This window comes from Chrysochloris asiatica, unplaced genomic scaffold (genome assembly GCF_000296735.1).
Source record: "Chrysochloris asiatica unplaced genomic scaffold, ChrAsi1.0 scaffold00025, whole genome shotgun sequence".
NCBI classification, from domain to species: domain Eukaryota; kingdom Metazoa; phylum Chordata; class Mammalia; order Afrosoricida; family Chrysochloridae; genus Chrysochloris; species Chrysochloris asiatica.
This window is the reverse complement of record NW_006408543.1, coordinates 10344911-10360913: the sequence shown is the minus strand read 5'-3', so window position 1 is coordinate 10360913 and position 16003 is coordinate 10344911. Positions and strand designations below refer to the sequence as shown.

General features: G+C 45.7%; 1 protein-coding gene across 1 annotated transcript; it reads left to right on the top strand.

The window, feature by feature from the left end:
* The first annotated feature begins 374 nt into the window (after nt 1–374).
* HSP90AA1 (heat shock protein 90kDa alpha (cytosolic), class A member 1) lies at nt 375–6001 on the top strand. Its single transcript, XM_006839532.1, has 11 exons — nt 375–562; nt 868–1029; nt 1125–1491; nt 1783–1916; nt 2948–3268; nt 3428–3593; nt 3751–3941; nt 4063–4210; nt 4421–4689; nt 5186–5519; nt 5831–6001. The coding sequence occupies exons 2-11, from the start codon at nt 868–870 to the stop codon at nt 5938–5940; spliced, it is 2202 nt and encodes a 733-aa protein (XP_006839595.1). The 5' UTR covers nt 375–562; the 3' UTR covers nt 5941–6001.
* The last annotated feature ends 10002 nt before the right edge of the window (nt 6002–16003 follow it).

Sequence of the window (16003 nt, the reverse complement as noted above, 5' to 3'; positions counted from 1 at the left end):
CTAACCCGAGTCAACAGTTGGAAACTACCAGCTGTTCCGCGGGAGAAACATGAGGCTTTCTGCCCCCCTAAAGATTTACAGCCTTGGAAACCCTGTACAAGGTCGCTATGAGCCGACTCTACGGCAAGTAACAACATTACAGCAACATTTCAGCCTTACAACAGGACCACGTGCGCTCAGCTCTGGGCCCCGCCTCCCCCCTTTGGAGTGCGCGGGACGGACGCAGGGATCTGGGGAGGGCGGGGCGGAGTGGGGCGGGGTGCACCGAGCCGGCGCCAAGGCCTTCCCGAGCCTTCCGGGCCGCGCAGGCGCACTAGAGACGCGCGTCCGTTCGCCCGTGGAGCTCCCGCGGGAGGGGCGGGCCCGGCCGGCGCGCAGGCGCAGAAGCACGGCCGCGGTGGCGGTTAGGGAGGGTTCTTCCGGAAGGTTCGGGAGCTTTCTAGAAAAGGCGCCGCGCGCTGGGCGGGCCGCCACTATATAAGGAAGACGCGGGGGCGGCGCTCCAGTTGCTACTGCGTCCTGGTGCCGCTTTGCTGCGGAGCTGTGCGGTCCTTTCTCCAAGGTGAGGGGGCGCCTGGGGAGCCTCGGGATGGTTGTGCGGATGCGGAGCGGGGGTTTTCCGTGGAGTCCAGCGCTGGCCCCTTCGCCCCGGACGACCCGGGCCCCCGAATGGTGCCGCGCTGCAGTGGGGGCGTCATGGCGTCGCCCCCCGGCCTGCAAAGGGAGCGGCGCCCGTTGGCGGGGAGCCGGGCGCCCCTGTGCCCCCGGAGCGCGCATGCCTCGCATTTAGGGCCCGAATGAGGTCATCGTTTATCACTGATTCCCCCGACCTCCCCAAATCGGTGCCTGTGCGCGTCCCTCTTGCAGATGCCCGAGGAGACCCAGGTCCAGGATCAGCCCATGGAGGATGAGGAGGTGGAGACGTTCGCCTTCCAGGCGGAAATCGCCCAGTTGATGTCCTTGATCATCAACACCTTTTACTCGAACAAAGAGATCTTCCTGCGGGAGCTCATCTCCAATTCCTCCGATGTGAGTTGGCTTGTGGGGGCCGCAGTTGGGTTTTTCACGACGCTTGGGGGGGACGTTGTGTCTTAACAAGGTCGTGGTGTTTCTCTTCCTAACAGGCCCTGGACAAAATCCGATACGAGAGTCTGACGGACCCCAGTAAGCTGGACTCGGGGAAAGAACTGCACATTAACCTCATTCCCAACAAACAGGACCGAACCCTCACCATTGTAGACACGGGGATCGGCATGACCAAGGCCGATTTGATCAATAACCTTGGTACCATCGCCAAGTTGGGGACCAAGGCGTTCATGGAAGCGCTGCAGGCTGGCGCAGACATCTCCATGATTGGCCAGTTCGGTGTGGGCTTTTATTCTGCGTATCTGGTGGCTGAGAAGGTGACGGTGATCACCAAGCACAACGATGATGAGCAGTATGCGTGGGAGTCCTCGGCTGGAGGCTCCTTCACCGTCAGGACAGACATAGGTAGGCACTGAACTTTCAGGGGGATCTGAGATAGGTGTGTAAAAATGCTGTTGGCCCCATATACTTGGTCTCTGTAGAGAGCACTTTATCTGGTGCTTGGCTTTGTGGTTATCTGTCTAGAACAAGGTAGTCAGTAACTGCCATTGGTGGAGGAAGACAGGGTTGGTCCCCAACCAAGTAAGGGTGCCCTGCTTCACAGGATTAGCTGTGTTCATTCTGGCTGACTGTTTAAATCTTGAATCTTGGTTTAGCTAAAAGACTGAAATTGTATTGGTTTCCCATCACTTTAAGGTGAACCTATGGGTCGTGGAACGAAGGTTATTCTGCATTTGAAGGAAGACCAAACTGAGTACTTGGAGGAAAGAAGAATGAAGGAGATTGTGAAGAAACACTCTCAGTTTATTGGCTATCCCATTACACTTTTTGTAAGTTTTTATATACGGTCATACGCTAACATCAACTTCATAGATGAGGATGTTTCAAAAAGTTTGGGGGTGAGAGATGGAATTAAAAGGTAGGGGAATTTTTCCGTGAACTTTGACACCCCCCTCATATGTCCATGGTTCCATCAGGCTGTAATAGAGATGAGAAATCCCGATTGGGGAGTGGGCTGTAACCAGGCTTAGTGAACGCAACAGCTTCTTGTTCAAAACACGTACTTCATGCCTTTTATACAAAATGCTTGCGCTGTCAGGAGCGATGATGGTGCAGTACACAATGAGAGGGGGCTTCCGAAAGTTTGTAGGGAATGGGCACCCGTGTAATCTGTAATAGTTGTGGACGATGTCATAGAGGCCTGTTACCCGTTTACCAGTTTATGTCTGTACTGTGCCTGCCATCATTTTAATGGAATGTTTTCCTAGTATAAAAAGCTTAAACCTGAGCTTCAGCTGGTAGGCAGCAGCAGCTCACCTTGTATATTATATGCCTTGAGCTTGGTAGTGTCTGCCTGGATTTTCTTTTGAAAATTGCCACCATTAAGTGCAGTATGGCTCCCAAACAGCAAGACAAGTGATAGTACCTCCAGCAGCAGCAGCATGGGCATCGAGGAGTACCTATTTGGAAGTGAAACAAAAGGTTCTTAGTCAACACAAAGGTGAAAAGATCAGCATGCTATTGTTTGCAATTTAGGCGTGTTCCCATAAAGACCTATTCACAGAACCATGGATGTTGACCTGAGACTAGCTGCTGAGTGATGCCTCTGTGGGTTATTGAAATGTGTTAAGTAAGTCCCTGTAATGTTTACTAGATTAGTCTGAGGCTATCTTGGAAACTAAGCAATAGTTAGTCTACTCAGTTCTGGTAAAGCACTTTGGGCTTTTTAAGCAGTTGTGCATCAACTATTGATGAAAAGCTTTCTAACTACTTGGTGTTTCTCAATTTGGCTGACTAGCATGGGCTTTATTTTTCGTTCTGGAATGCAGAGGTGATGTGATTTCATTGACTTTTTTTTTAGGTGGAGAAAGAACGAGATAAAGAAGTGAGTGATGATGAGGCTGAAGAAAAAGAAGAGAAGGAGGAAGAGAAAGAAAAAGAAGAAAAGGAGTCAGATGATAAGCCTGAAATAGAAGATGTTGGTTCCGATGAAGAAGAAGAAGAAAAGAAGGATGGTGACAAGAAGAAGAAGAAGAAGATCAAGGAAAAGTACATTGACCAAGAGGTTCTCAACAAAACTAAGCCTATTTGGACCAGAAATCCTGATGATATCACCAATGAAGAGTATGGAGAGTTCTATAAGAGCCTTACCAATGACTGGGAAGACCATTTGGCTGTGAAGGTGAGTGAGGACTGAGCACTTCAAAGCTAGCCCATCTCTCCCAGGTGGTACCTCCTTAACCCAAAGTGCTGTTCCCCAACTCTGGTTTCAGCGACAGTTAACTTGAGTTATCCTTTGGCACAGTGTGACTTTGTGTGTGTGTGTGTGTTTTAATTGCAGCATTTCTCAGTTGAAGGACAGTTGGAATTCAGGGCCCTTCTCTTTGTCCCGAGACGTGCCCCTTTTGACCTGTTTGAGAATCGGAAGAAAAAGAACAACATTAAGTTGTACGTGCGCAGGGTCTTCATCATGGACAACTGTGAGGAGCTGATCCCGGAGTATCTCAGTGAGTACGGCTGGCCGTGAAGGTGTCCAAGGAGGTGACTTCAGGTCCAAGTTCTGAAACTTAAGATTTAATCTAACGTGTGGAGGAGGGGAATTGTTCTTCTGTGTGTTGTTACTGGAGTTAACTTTGAGTGTATTTGGTCTTTTTATTTGTTCAGATTTCATTCGTGGCGTGGTGGACTCTGAGGACCTCCCTTTAAATATTTCTCGGGAGATGTTGCAACAAAGCAAAATTTTGAAAGTTATCAGAAAGAATTTGGTCAAAAAGTGCTTGGAACTCTTCACCGAACTGGCGGAAGATAAAGAGAACTACAAAAAGTTTTATGAGCAGTTTTCTAAAAACATAAAGGTTTGTAAACACTTGACCACCTAGTGGCAGTTTTCAAACTAGCTTTCCATATTTTTTAAGTGCATTTCTATTTTTTTAAATGTAGAAAAAGTCATCTTAAAGCAAAATGTTCTTTTTTTAGCTTGGGATACACGAAGACTCTCAAAACCGGAAGAAGCTTTCAGAGCTGTTGCGCTATTACACATCTGCGTCTGGCGATGAGATGGTGTCTCTCAAGGACTACTGCACCAGAATGAAGGAAAACCAGAAGCACATCTACTACATCACTGGTAACCACTAGTAGAGAGGTGGGGCCCATCCTCATGGCTGTGCTTCAACACAGCGGCACCACATGCAAATACGCGTGCTTGGTGTTGGTTGTGTAAAAGACGCTCAGTCCCTGAGCTAGCCATTGTCTGCGGGTTTGGACCATTAATAAGTATTTAATTGGGCTAGATTGTAAGACCCATCAAGTTATAACTGGGTTTATGCTCATCCAGGTGAAACCAAGGACCAAGTTGCAAACTCAGCCTTTGTGGAGCGTCTCCGGAAGCACGGCTTGGAGGTGATCTACATGATAGAGCCCATCGATGAGTACTGTGTCCAACAGCTGAAGGAATTTGAGGGGAAGACGTTAGTGTCCGTCACCAAAGAGGGCTTGGAACTTCCAGAAGATGAAGAGGAGAAAAAGAAACAAGAAGAGAAGAAAACAAAGTTTGAAAACCTCTGCAAAATCATGAAAGACATCTTGGAGAAAAAAGTAGAAAAGGTAAGTGAATGGAATCTGTGTCTGCTGCCCTTCTCTAATTCGTGTCTCTAAATGTTCTTTCAAGCTTCAGCCATATGTGCGAGCGCTCCTTCCACACATGCACAAAACTCAGTCCTTTGTGATTGTTGATGAATATTGTGTTGACACACTCCAAAGGGGGGCGGGGGGTGGCAGAAAGCTTTAACATAGTTGTGCAATAAATTTGAAAATTATATTATTGGACCCATTAATACATGCTTCTTTTATCCAATCTTATGTGTGTGGGTGAGCGATTTGGATGAGAGTTTAAAGAGTAAATAGGGTTTCCGTTCACTGGGTCCTGCACGTGCTTTGTGACACGGATTGCAGCCCCCTTGGTGGACCCCACTCACTCGGCCTGATCCGTCAGTACTGTGAAAAGTTGCACTCCTTAGGTTTCATTCACAGTAGAGCTGGTTAAAGCTGAAGAGTTAGACTCTGTCTAGGCCTGCTCACCACAAGAGCTGTCGGCTTACAGGTGGTGGTGTCCAATCGGTTGGTCACATCCCCGTGCTGCATCGTCACGAGCACATACGGCTGGACGGCCAACATGGAAAGAATCATGAAGGCTCAGGCCTTGAGAGACAACTCGACAATGGGCTACATGGCCGCCAAGAAGCACCTGGAGGTAAACCCTGACCACTCCATCATCGAGACCTTGCGGCAAAAGGCCGAGGCTGACAAGAACGACAAGTCTGTGAAGGACCTGGTCATCTTGCTCTATGAGACCGCACTGCTGTCTTCAGGCTTTAGTCTAGAAGATCCCCAGACACATGCTAACAGGATCTACAGGATGATCAAACTCGGTCTGGGTAAGCTTTGTCCTGATAAGCTAGAGAAATGGGAACTGGGCCTCTGCAGAGTGGGTCATGTTGCTGTTTGGAACACAGCGGGGGCAGGGTGGGGGTGGTTAGGTTGCCCCGGGCTCAGGGGACTGAGAGGAGGGAGTCCTGGGCTGGAAGAGTTAGCCACAAGAGGGTAAGCTGTGCCAAGGGGCCTCTAAGTTTGTAGGGAAATTCCATTCCCTTTGCACTGTTTTTCCATGAAATTTAGGACCCCCTTATACTTGTCCCACTTGGATTGGTTTGTAGAGATGAGCCTAATTAGGATTTTGCTTCCAAAGGGATTGATGAAGATGACCCCACTGCTGACGAGACCAGCACAGCTGTCACTGAAGAGATGCCGCCCCTCGAAGGAGATGACGACACTTCACGCATGGAGGAAGTTGACTAATTCGTCCTGAGGCATCCACGAGTTCAATACTTTTTCTTCATTCCCTCTGACAATATATTTTCAAGAATTGTATTTAAGTTTTGTTAACATTTTAAAAACTTGGATGGCGTGACACTAAGGGGGGGCAAGCTAAGATTTCTTTCTACTTCTAAGTGTGCTCCTATGGTCCTTTAGGAACTAAAGGCAGAGCTAGTTGTCCTGTTCCACGTTGGCTTATTTAACAGATGGAGATAACATTTGTTGTAAGGTGTATGTAATCCAATGTTAACTCTGTGGTCTCAAAGTGTTAGCTATGAAGCGGATTCCTTAGTAACCCAAACTTGTTTAGTCACTGAGATATCGAAATAGACCTTGATGTTATAAAAGAAAAAGCTGTTAAAATGACTTGAATTTCATCTTCTAGGATCTTGTTTTTTTAGCCTTCCATCCCTGGTAGTTAACAATGGTGCATGTGCTAGACCTCTAGACGTTCGTATGTTACACTGAACCAACCTGATGGACCAAGTATCCGTGAGGCTCGTTCTCCAAAGACAAGTATTGTTAGAATAGTCCAATTCTTTGCCTACCCAGGCAACTATAAAGGCAGCTCAAAAAGTAACTGCCGAGCTTGTGAGTTGGACATGCAGTGTCTGATCACCTGCTGTATCAAAAGGTTGTAATAAATACAGTTAAACTTTAAAAGGAAAGTGGTGTGAAAATGGTTTTTTTTGGGGGGGTAGATAATGGGTGGCCCCAGAATGTACATGTATCAGGAGGCATACTGTCATGTCTGCTAGGGTCTCAGTGTGGGGAGGGAGGGGGTATGGGGTGCAATGGGAAGAGAGGGTTAGCAGTGACTGCAATTGGTTTTCTGGGGCACACCATAGAGATGCAGGTATGTGAAAGATGGTGTGGAGTCGGTGGTTCTGATTCCGCAAACCCTGTACAGGCTTCCTGAGGCTGTAAACCTTCACTGGAGCAGAAGCCTCATCATTGTCTTATGAACACCTGGTAGTTTTGAACTGCTGACCTTGAGGTCTTTTGTGATGGGGGGAGCAAGCACATAATAGTTACAAAATGGAAAGAAGACAATTGGAGCACACATTTCTGTGGCCAAACATTTGTGTTCTAAACATAGCCCTGGACCTTAATTACCAAATCTCCATGCCACACCACCTGCAATCTGCTCCTCTAGTCTTTATTTCACCAGATGGGGCGTAAGGTCTCAGGGTAAGTGGCTGGGAAACTTCAGTTCTGAGGGTGTGTGATTTCATGAAGCAAGGTTTGTAGTGGGTCAGAGGACTTGGAAAGACCATGTAGAAAGAACCAAAAGAAAGCAGGCCATGGGCCTAATTGAACAGATGCCAATGATGTGACACCTCAGGGAAACCTGTGAGAACCGAAACTCAACAGCACCACCACGTTGCTCCACTATTTGACAGGGTGCAGTCATCCCACCCTTGGCTTATTTTAGTGGGAAATTACTTTGCATTTCCCTTCTCTTGATATCAGCTAGGAGAAAGTTTGAGGCTTAACATAAATTAGGAATTGAATGGCAAAAAGAGCCAAGGGTAGGCTTTCCCTGTGTTTAGTACTAGAATATACTGCAAAAGACTTGAAATCAACAACAGGCATTTGTGTGAGTAAAGAAGTTGAGGGCCTCTGTGAAACAATCTCCCTGAAGATGGGTCCCTACAGTCCATGAGGACACCTGGAACCCAGCTCAGTGGTGGAAAATTGAACTCTGGCAACACTGCTGACTATGTTGGTCTATCACACACAGGCATCAACAGAGTCGTAACTCTGCTTCAAAACCTGTACTGTAATCTAACCCCATCCTTCCAAAGAATGACTGGTGACTGGTAAAGCAAAAATGGATATAGGTTAGGAAGGTTATGGCTATCTGTAAATGACCACTAAGGACTCTAGAAAAAGTATTCAGTTGGGCCTGTACAGGGTTTTTGAGGAGCGGCTGGTGACACTGGCTTTGTACAAGCTGACCTACAGGGCCACACCAGGACAGACAAAACCTGGTACTGAAGTAGGGGAATTTAGCGCTCTCAGTTGAGTATTAAACACACTGCGGCTGCATGTTGATTCTCGGGATTTCTGAGACCTCACTTTTTCATAGGAGTCGACAGCCTTGTTTTAACTCCAGAGCAGTTGCTGGGCTTGAGATACCTGCTGATCTTTGGCAGTTTAGCAGCCAGCCTAATGTTTGTCACACTGCCACATGGGATCCTTCCAGTGAATTGTTGGTGCTGCTGAGTCAGTTCAAACTCCACCACCCTGTTATAGGGTTCCCAAGGAGCGGCTGGTGACTCTGCAAGATCAATGGACTTGAGTGTGGCAACAGTAGTGAGGTTAGCCCAGGATTGGGCAGGTTTCGTTCTGCTGTGAATAAGGTCGCTATGAGTCAGTAACGACTCAATGGCACCTAACAACAATAACAACAATGTGAGGTTAGTGGTTCAAGTTCATCAGCTGCTCGGAAACCCTATACAGGGTTGATAACGGATCAGAACCGACTTGATGGCACTAAACAACATACAACCATACGACAGTTTTACTAAGAGATGGACGACCCAGATAGGCAGACAGTTTGAGAGTTAGGACACATTATTGTGACGTCTTCTCAGAAATGGTGTGCTAAATGAGAAACCAGACCCTATGATTTCATTGGTACAAACTTTGTAGAAAAGGCAAAGCTCTTTCAACAGAAAGCACAAGGGTATTTGCCTGGGGCCTGGGGCGTGAATGGGGATTGGTTACAAAGGGGCTTGAGAAAACTTTGGCGGCCTGTGGAAGGATTCCAAGATGATTTGGCGATAGCTGCACAGCTGTATGAAGTTAGGGAAATCTACCCAGTGGTGTTATTTTAAATGGGGGAATTTTATAGAATATTCTTACTCTACAATAAAGCCAAAAAATCATTTTAAAAAGGTATGTCGGATACTGCAGTAACTGATCTACTGGTTAGATCCATGGGTAGATCCACAGACTTAATGGGTGTGAAAGCTGAGTGGGAGTTTGCGGTGTTAGGTGCCATCAAGTCGGGACCTACTCAGAGTAACCTTTATGCACAACAGAACCATCTGCTGCCCAGTCCTGAGCCAACCTCACAACTGTTGTTACACTTGAGCCCATTTCTGCTGCACTTTGCCAATCCAAGCAAGATGTCCTTCTCCAGGGACTGGTCCCCCCTGATAATACATACAAAGTATGAGAGATGAAGTCTGGCCATCCTGGCTTCTGGGGAGCATTCTGGTTGTACTTCTTCCAACACACATTTGTTTGTTCTTCTGGCAGTCCAGGGTATCTTTAATATTCTCCAACACCATAACTTAAATGCGTCAATTCTTCTTCGGTCTTCCTTATTCACTATCCAGCTTTCACATATGGAGAGTAGGAATATACCCACAAATGTATAAATGTTTGACAGCAGATATTGATACAAATATATGCATGAATGTGATGGAACATAAAGGCAAAATTATGAAAATTTCTTAGACATTACCAAACACTTTGAGGGAATGGTTTGCTCGGTCTAGGGGCTCAGGAACATCATGGTCAATTGGCAATAACATAATCCACAAACACAAAGCTCTAGGACCTACTTTGGTGAGTAGCAACTGGAATCCTAAAACCTCATGAATAGTCAAGGTAAGGTGCAACTGTTGGTCTCTCTCTTTGTCCAGAGGAAAGCAGAGTGATGAAAGCTGAAGACACTTAGAGACCATTGAACATCAATTTCCAGGACCCTGAGACCAGAACAACTAGATGGTGCCCGACTACTACAATCAACTACTCTGAAAGAGATGTTAGAAGGTTCTGAACAGAAAGAGACAAGGAACTCTGAGACTATGGCCCTTGGTCATTCCTCAGGTCTGGAACTGAACTCACCGCTGGGGCTCAGTTTTCAGCCAAGCAATAGATAGATGGAGGGGATAACAACACTAGTGATGTACGCACACCACAGGATGATTGATTGATTGTTTGAGATCAAAAGGGCAGCATTTACCTGAGGATAGAATTTAGAAGGATTGGGAAAGGAGGAGGAATGGCAAGAATCATGGGAAGGAAGTGGGATAATTGATGCTGCATTGTTGTTGTTGTTGTTGTTTGGTGCCATCGAGTCAGTACCGACTCATAGCGACCTTATGCACAGCAGAACGAAACACTGCCCGATCCTGAGGCAACCTCACTATTGTTGCCACGCTTGAGCCCACCTATGCTGCTACTTGGCCAATCCATCTCTCTAGGGGTCTTCCTCTTTTTCTCTGACCCTGCACCTTACCAAACATGATATCCTTCTCCAGCGACTGGTCCCTCCTGACAATATGTCTGAAGTATGAGAGACGAAGTTTGCCCATCCTGGCCTCCAAGGAGCATTCTGGCTGCACTTCTTCCAACACAGATCTGTTGGTTCTTTTGGCAGCCCATGGTACTTTCAATATTCTCCTCCAACACCATAACTCAGAAGCATCAATTCTTCTAGGGTCTTCCTTATTCACTGTCCAGCTTTCGCTTGCATATGAGGTTATTGAAAATACCATGGCTTGGGTCAGGCACACCTTAGTCCTCAAGCTGACATCTTTGCGCTTCAACACTTTAAAAAGGTCTTGTGTAGCAGATGTGCCTAATGCAATACGTCGTCTGATTTCTTGACTGCTGTTTCTGTGGGTGCATTGAGGGGGTTGCAATTGTTGAGATGAGACGAATTGTATTTGTTGAGTGTAAAACTGCTCTGAAAATGTTCAATCAGTTCATAATAAAAAGTTAAAAGACAAGACAATATCCTACATTGGTGAGTAGTGACTGAAAGCTCATGAGCAGCCATCTTCAGCGCTGGTATTGGTCTCTCCTTGACTGAAGGAAAGAATTGATGATAATTGAAGACACTTGGAGACAATTCGTCCAATGGATTGATGAACCATGAAAGACCAATCTCCACGACACTGAGACCAGAAGAGCTAGATGGTGCCTGACTACTATGACCAACTGCTCTGAAAGGAATCACATTGGAAGGTCCTGGATAGAGTGGGAAGGAAAAGTTGAAACAACAAACAAAATCATTGAAAAAAAAAAGACTAGGCTTCGTGTTCAGATAGATTCTACTGGAACCTTGGTCACCTTCACGTCTGGAACTGAACTCATCTCCAAAGGTCAAATTTCAGCCAAGCAATAGACACAGAGTGTCCAACACTATGAGAGGGAACACACACTAGGATGGTTAACCATCAGAGCTCAAAAGGGTAGTTAGTATTTACCTAAGAACAAAAGTCAGAAGGGTTAGGGAAGGAGAAGGAAGAGGGATATGTGATGTTACATGGAGGGGGACTACAATCATTGATATGAAATGAGTATATGATTTGTTGAATGTAAAACTGATGATCTCTGTAAATCTTCACAATTAAAAGTGAGAGAAAAAAAGGTATTTGGGGTTTCAAATGTGACCTTGAGCAAGTCACGGGACCTCCCAAACATTTTGTACCACTGACCTTGAAAAGGTTACTCTGACATTTTCTAGGTAGTTGTACCTGACAGGTAGTAAATGCTAGAACACTTGTATCTTTTTCTTTCAAGGGCTCAGCTACCTGAGGCTGGAGGAGCCTCCCTATCTTGGGAGCTTACCTTACCAGACCTGCTTTGTGTCATCTTCCACCTTGCAAATGTTGTCCATCCTGCAGCCTAGGCACACCTCCTCTGGAAAGGTTTCCAGGATTACTTCTGCCCTCGACATCTCATGGTCCTTTACGCTTTGAGTAACTCCCTGCCAGACACGTTCATCTATGTCTTTTGAACACCTTCTACACATCAGTCCAGTCCAGAGGCCATGTAGATGGGCATAGCATCTTCTGGAAAGGCTGACAGAGCAAAGCTAAGCTATGCACACTGCCATGAAATCCCCAGTATGAAGGTAAGGGTGAGCACAGAGCAAGGGACAAAGCTTAGGGACACTCCAGGAAGGAGGTGAGCGTTCAAATGTGAACTGACTTGGTTTCAATCCAGAGGGAAGTTGGGGGACTTGCCCAGGGAGAGGAAGCCTGTGAGGGTGCAAGTTCTGGACTTGGGGTGCAACACAGAACTGTCTTCTGAGCAGCACAGGCGTGTTGGGAGGGATAGCAGGGTCCACCAGCCCTCTCATTAAATGTGGGAATCTTGCCTGAGTGGGGAAACATCCTTAAGAGCAGGAACTCATATTTGGTAGGTGAGTTCCATGTTTGTTGTTATTAACTGTAGTCAAGTTGGTTCTGACTTATAGCGACCCCGTGTAGAGTTTTCAAGGAGTGGTTGGGTGAGTTTGAAGCGCAGACCTTGCGGTCCTTTATACAGTATACATGAAGAAGCTCTTGGCTTCTAAGGAGCATTCTGGTTGTACTTCTTCCAACACAGATTTGTTTGCTCTTCTGGCAGTCCATGGCACCTTTAATATTCTTCTACAACACCATAACTCAAACGCATCAATTCTCCTATTCATTGTCCCAACTTTCACATGCACATGAGGTGATTGAAAATACCATGACTTGGGTCAGGTGCACTTTAGTCCTCAACCTGAAATCTTTGCTCTTACACATTTTAAAGAGGTCTTGTGCAGCAGATTTTCCTAATGCAAATACATTGTTTGATTTCTTGACTGCTGCTTTCATGAGTGTTGATAGTGGATCCAAGTAAAATGAAGTCTTTGACACCTTCAATCTTTTCTCCATATATCATGATGTTGCTGGTTCAGTTGTGAGGATTTGGGCTTTCTTTACATTGAGGAGCAACCCATACCAAAGGCTGTGGTCTTTGATCTTCATCAGTCAGGATCTTAAATCCTCTTCACTTCCAGCAAGCAAGATTGTATCATCTGCATATCACAGGTTGTTAATGAGCCTTCCTCCAATCTGAATGCCACATTGCTTTTCATATAATCTAGTTTCTCAGATTATTTGCTCAGCATACAGATTGAGTAAGTATGATAAAAGAATACAACCCTGGCACAATCTTTCTTTATATTCACCATTCAGTGTCCCCTGTTTTGTTCCAATGACTGCCTCTTGTACAGATTCCTCATGCGCACAATGAAGTGATGCAGAATACTCATTCTCTGAAATGTTGTCCATAGCTTGTCATGATCCACACAGCCTTTGCTAGTCAGTAAAACACAGGTAAACATCTTTCTGGTATCCTCTGCTTTCAGCCAAGGTCCATCTGACATCAGCAATGAAATTCCTTGTTCCATGTCCTTGTCTAAATCCAGCTTGAACCTCTGGCACTTCCCTGTCAATTTACTGTTGCAGCTGTGTTTTTAATTATCTGTAGCAAAATTTTACTTGCAAGTGATATTAATGATATTGTCCTATGATTTTTGCATTCCATTGGGTTACCGCTCTTTGGAATGAGCTCAAATATGGATCTCTTCCAATCTGTTGGCCAGGTAGCGGTCTTACAAATTTCTTGGCATAGATGAGTGAGTGCCTCCAGTGCTGCATCAGTGTGTTGAAAGATTTCAATTTAAATTCCATCAATTCATAGAGTCTTGTTGTTTGCCAATGCCTTCAATGCACACTGGACTTCTTCCTTCAGTACCACTGGCTCTTAATCATATGCTACCTCTTGAGATGGTTGAACATCAAATATTTCTTTTTGGTACAGTGACTTCTGTGTATGCCTGCCATCTTCTTCTTCTTTTTTTTTTTTTTTAAGGTTTTTATTGTGAATTGAGTACAAGTTTACAGGGCAGATCATCAGTTTTACATTCAACAAATCGTACACCTTGTTTCATTACGATCATTATAATCCCCTCCATCAGTTACCAGTGGTTCTCTCTAATTCACTTTAGCTTTCTTTTTTGTTTTTTTAAACACTCAGACATATATAATAATTTACACCACCAAAGGGCCTCCAGCTCTTAGTCCCTCACTTACCATGACTCTAGAGTCCTCAGCAGCTCCTTCTCTCCTTGTCCTCATCTCTGCCTCCATCTCTGGTGTTGCTGCTCCTCTGGATAGGGTCTCGCGTTCCGCTTGTGCTCTTCTCTCTTGATGGTCTCCATGTTTCAGTTCTTAATGGATGTTTGCAGTTGTTTCTCCTCATTTTGAATTGTGTCCTATCAGCAAATGAAGGTCCCGAAAACCGATGGACTCCTGGTGTGGTGCTGTAGGATCAGCTCTGGACTGTGAAACACAAGGTCAATGGTTCAAACCCACCAGCCACTCCTCAGAAACGCTATGCAGGGTTGCTTTGAGTTGGAAGCAACAGGACAACACTTTAACAACGTAATAGCAACAATCTGCAGATGATACAACTGTGCTTGCTGGGAGCCACGAAGACTTAAAATATTTACTGATGATCAAGATCAAGTCCTACAATCTTCAGTATGGACTGTACCTTGATGTAAAGAAAATACAAATCCTCACAACTGGACCGGTAAAGAACATCATGATAAACAGAGAAAAGGTTGATGTCGTCAATGAGTTCATTTTGCTTGGATCCATAGTCAGCATTCATGGAAGCAGCAGTCAAGGGATCAAACAACAGATTGTACTGGGAAAATCTGCTACAAAAGACCTCTTTAAGGTGTTAATGAGTGTGCAAGATGGGGTCTGGCCATCCTGGGTTCTGGGGAGGATTCTGGCTGTGCTTCAGATGCGGAGTTCTTTGTTCTTCTGGTGGTCCATGACGCTTTGGATGTTCTTCTCCAGCGTCCTGACTTGGGTGTGTCAGTTTATCTATGGTCTTCCTTGTTTATTGTCTATCTTTCACATGCACATGGGACTGTTGAGGGTGCTATGGCTTGGGTCAGGCACACCTTGGTCTCTGGGCTGACATTTTTGCTCTTGGACACTTTGAGGGGATGTTGTGAAACAGATTTGCCTAATAGTTTGCTTTCTTGGCAGCTGCTTCTATGGGTGGCGATAGTGGATTCAAACCTTGAATTGATTTGATATGGCTTTTCTATCCAAAGTGGTCTTAATTTCCACCAGTTGATTGGGTGGGACCATGAAAGACTCCAAAAGGCTGGGGTTGGTTAGTTATGCCCTCAGGTTAGACTTAAAGGAGTCATCTCAGAAACTGGGAGAGAGGATCCCAGGACCATCAAGAAGGAAGAGTATGAGGTGGCTGCAAGAGGCAATGAATGAGAGGTGACAACAAGAGATGACAGCAGAGGCCGTGGGGTGGAGAGACAGAGCAGTTCCGGGCCCATAGACTGAGTCAAGCTGTGTGCCTAGGGGCAGGACACTGGTTTGAAGAATGTGCCCTCTGGGCATTCACAGACTGGCTAAAAGAGGCTGGAGACCAGAGTGAGACATGCCTGCAGTCTGGCAGACAAGAGGCGTTCCTGACGGAAGTAACTGCTGCATCCCTAGTTGGTTTCGATCCTGAATTGTACCCTGTTCACTTCCCTAATAAACCCCATAATCATGAGGGGGAGTGTTAATGAGTGAAGATATTAGTTTGAGGACTAAGGGGTGCCTGACCCAAGCCATGGTATTTTTAGTTGTCTTCTATACATGTGAAAGTTGGACAATGAATTAGGAAGACTGGCGAAGAATCGATGCATCTGAATTATGGGGTTGGGGAAGAATATTGAAAGTACCATGGACTGCCAGAAGAACAAACAAATCTGTGTTGGAAGAAATACAACCAGAATGCTCCTTAGAAGCCAGGATGGCCAGACTTCATCTCTCTTGCCATAGATATTATCAGCAGTGACCGGTCCCTGGAAAAGTTCATATCATGGTTGGCGAAGTGCAGGGTCAGCAAAAAAGAGGAAGACCTCCAAGGATATGGATTGACACAGTGGCAGCCACAACAGGTTCAAACGTACCATTTGTGAGGATGTGGAGGCCCACACAGTGTTCATGCTGTTGTCTACAAGGTCGGGATGATTTGGAACTGTGTCAATGACACTTAACAACAACAGCAAATGACATATGAGTGTGTCCCAGCTGTGAGGCAGGCTGGGAAAATACTTCTGTTCTTCTCATCTCCTAAGACTATCTAGTGTTGTAATGGTTAAGTTCTCAGCTGCTAATCAAAAGATTGTTTAAAATCCATCTAGTGACTCTGCAGAGGAAAGACCTAGAGTTCTGCA

Bases quoted from the DNA above. Each gene is read 5' to 3' on its own strand.
- HSP90AA1 (XM_006839532.1), top strand. From the start codon at position 868: ATGCCCGAGGAGACCCAGGTCCAGGATCAGCCCATGGAGGATGAGGAG. The intron at 3,942-4,062 runs GTTTGTAAACAC...TTCTTTTTTTAG, and splicing joins AGTTTTCTAAAAACATAAAG to CTTGGGATACACGAAGACTC. The intron at 4,211-4,420 runs GTAACCACTAGT...ATGCTCATCCAG, and splicing joins GCACATCTACTACATCACTG to GTGAAACCAAGGACCAAGTT.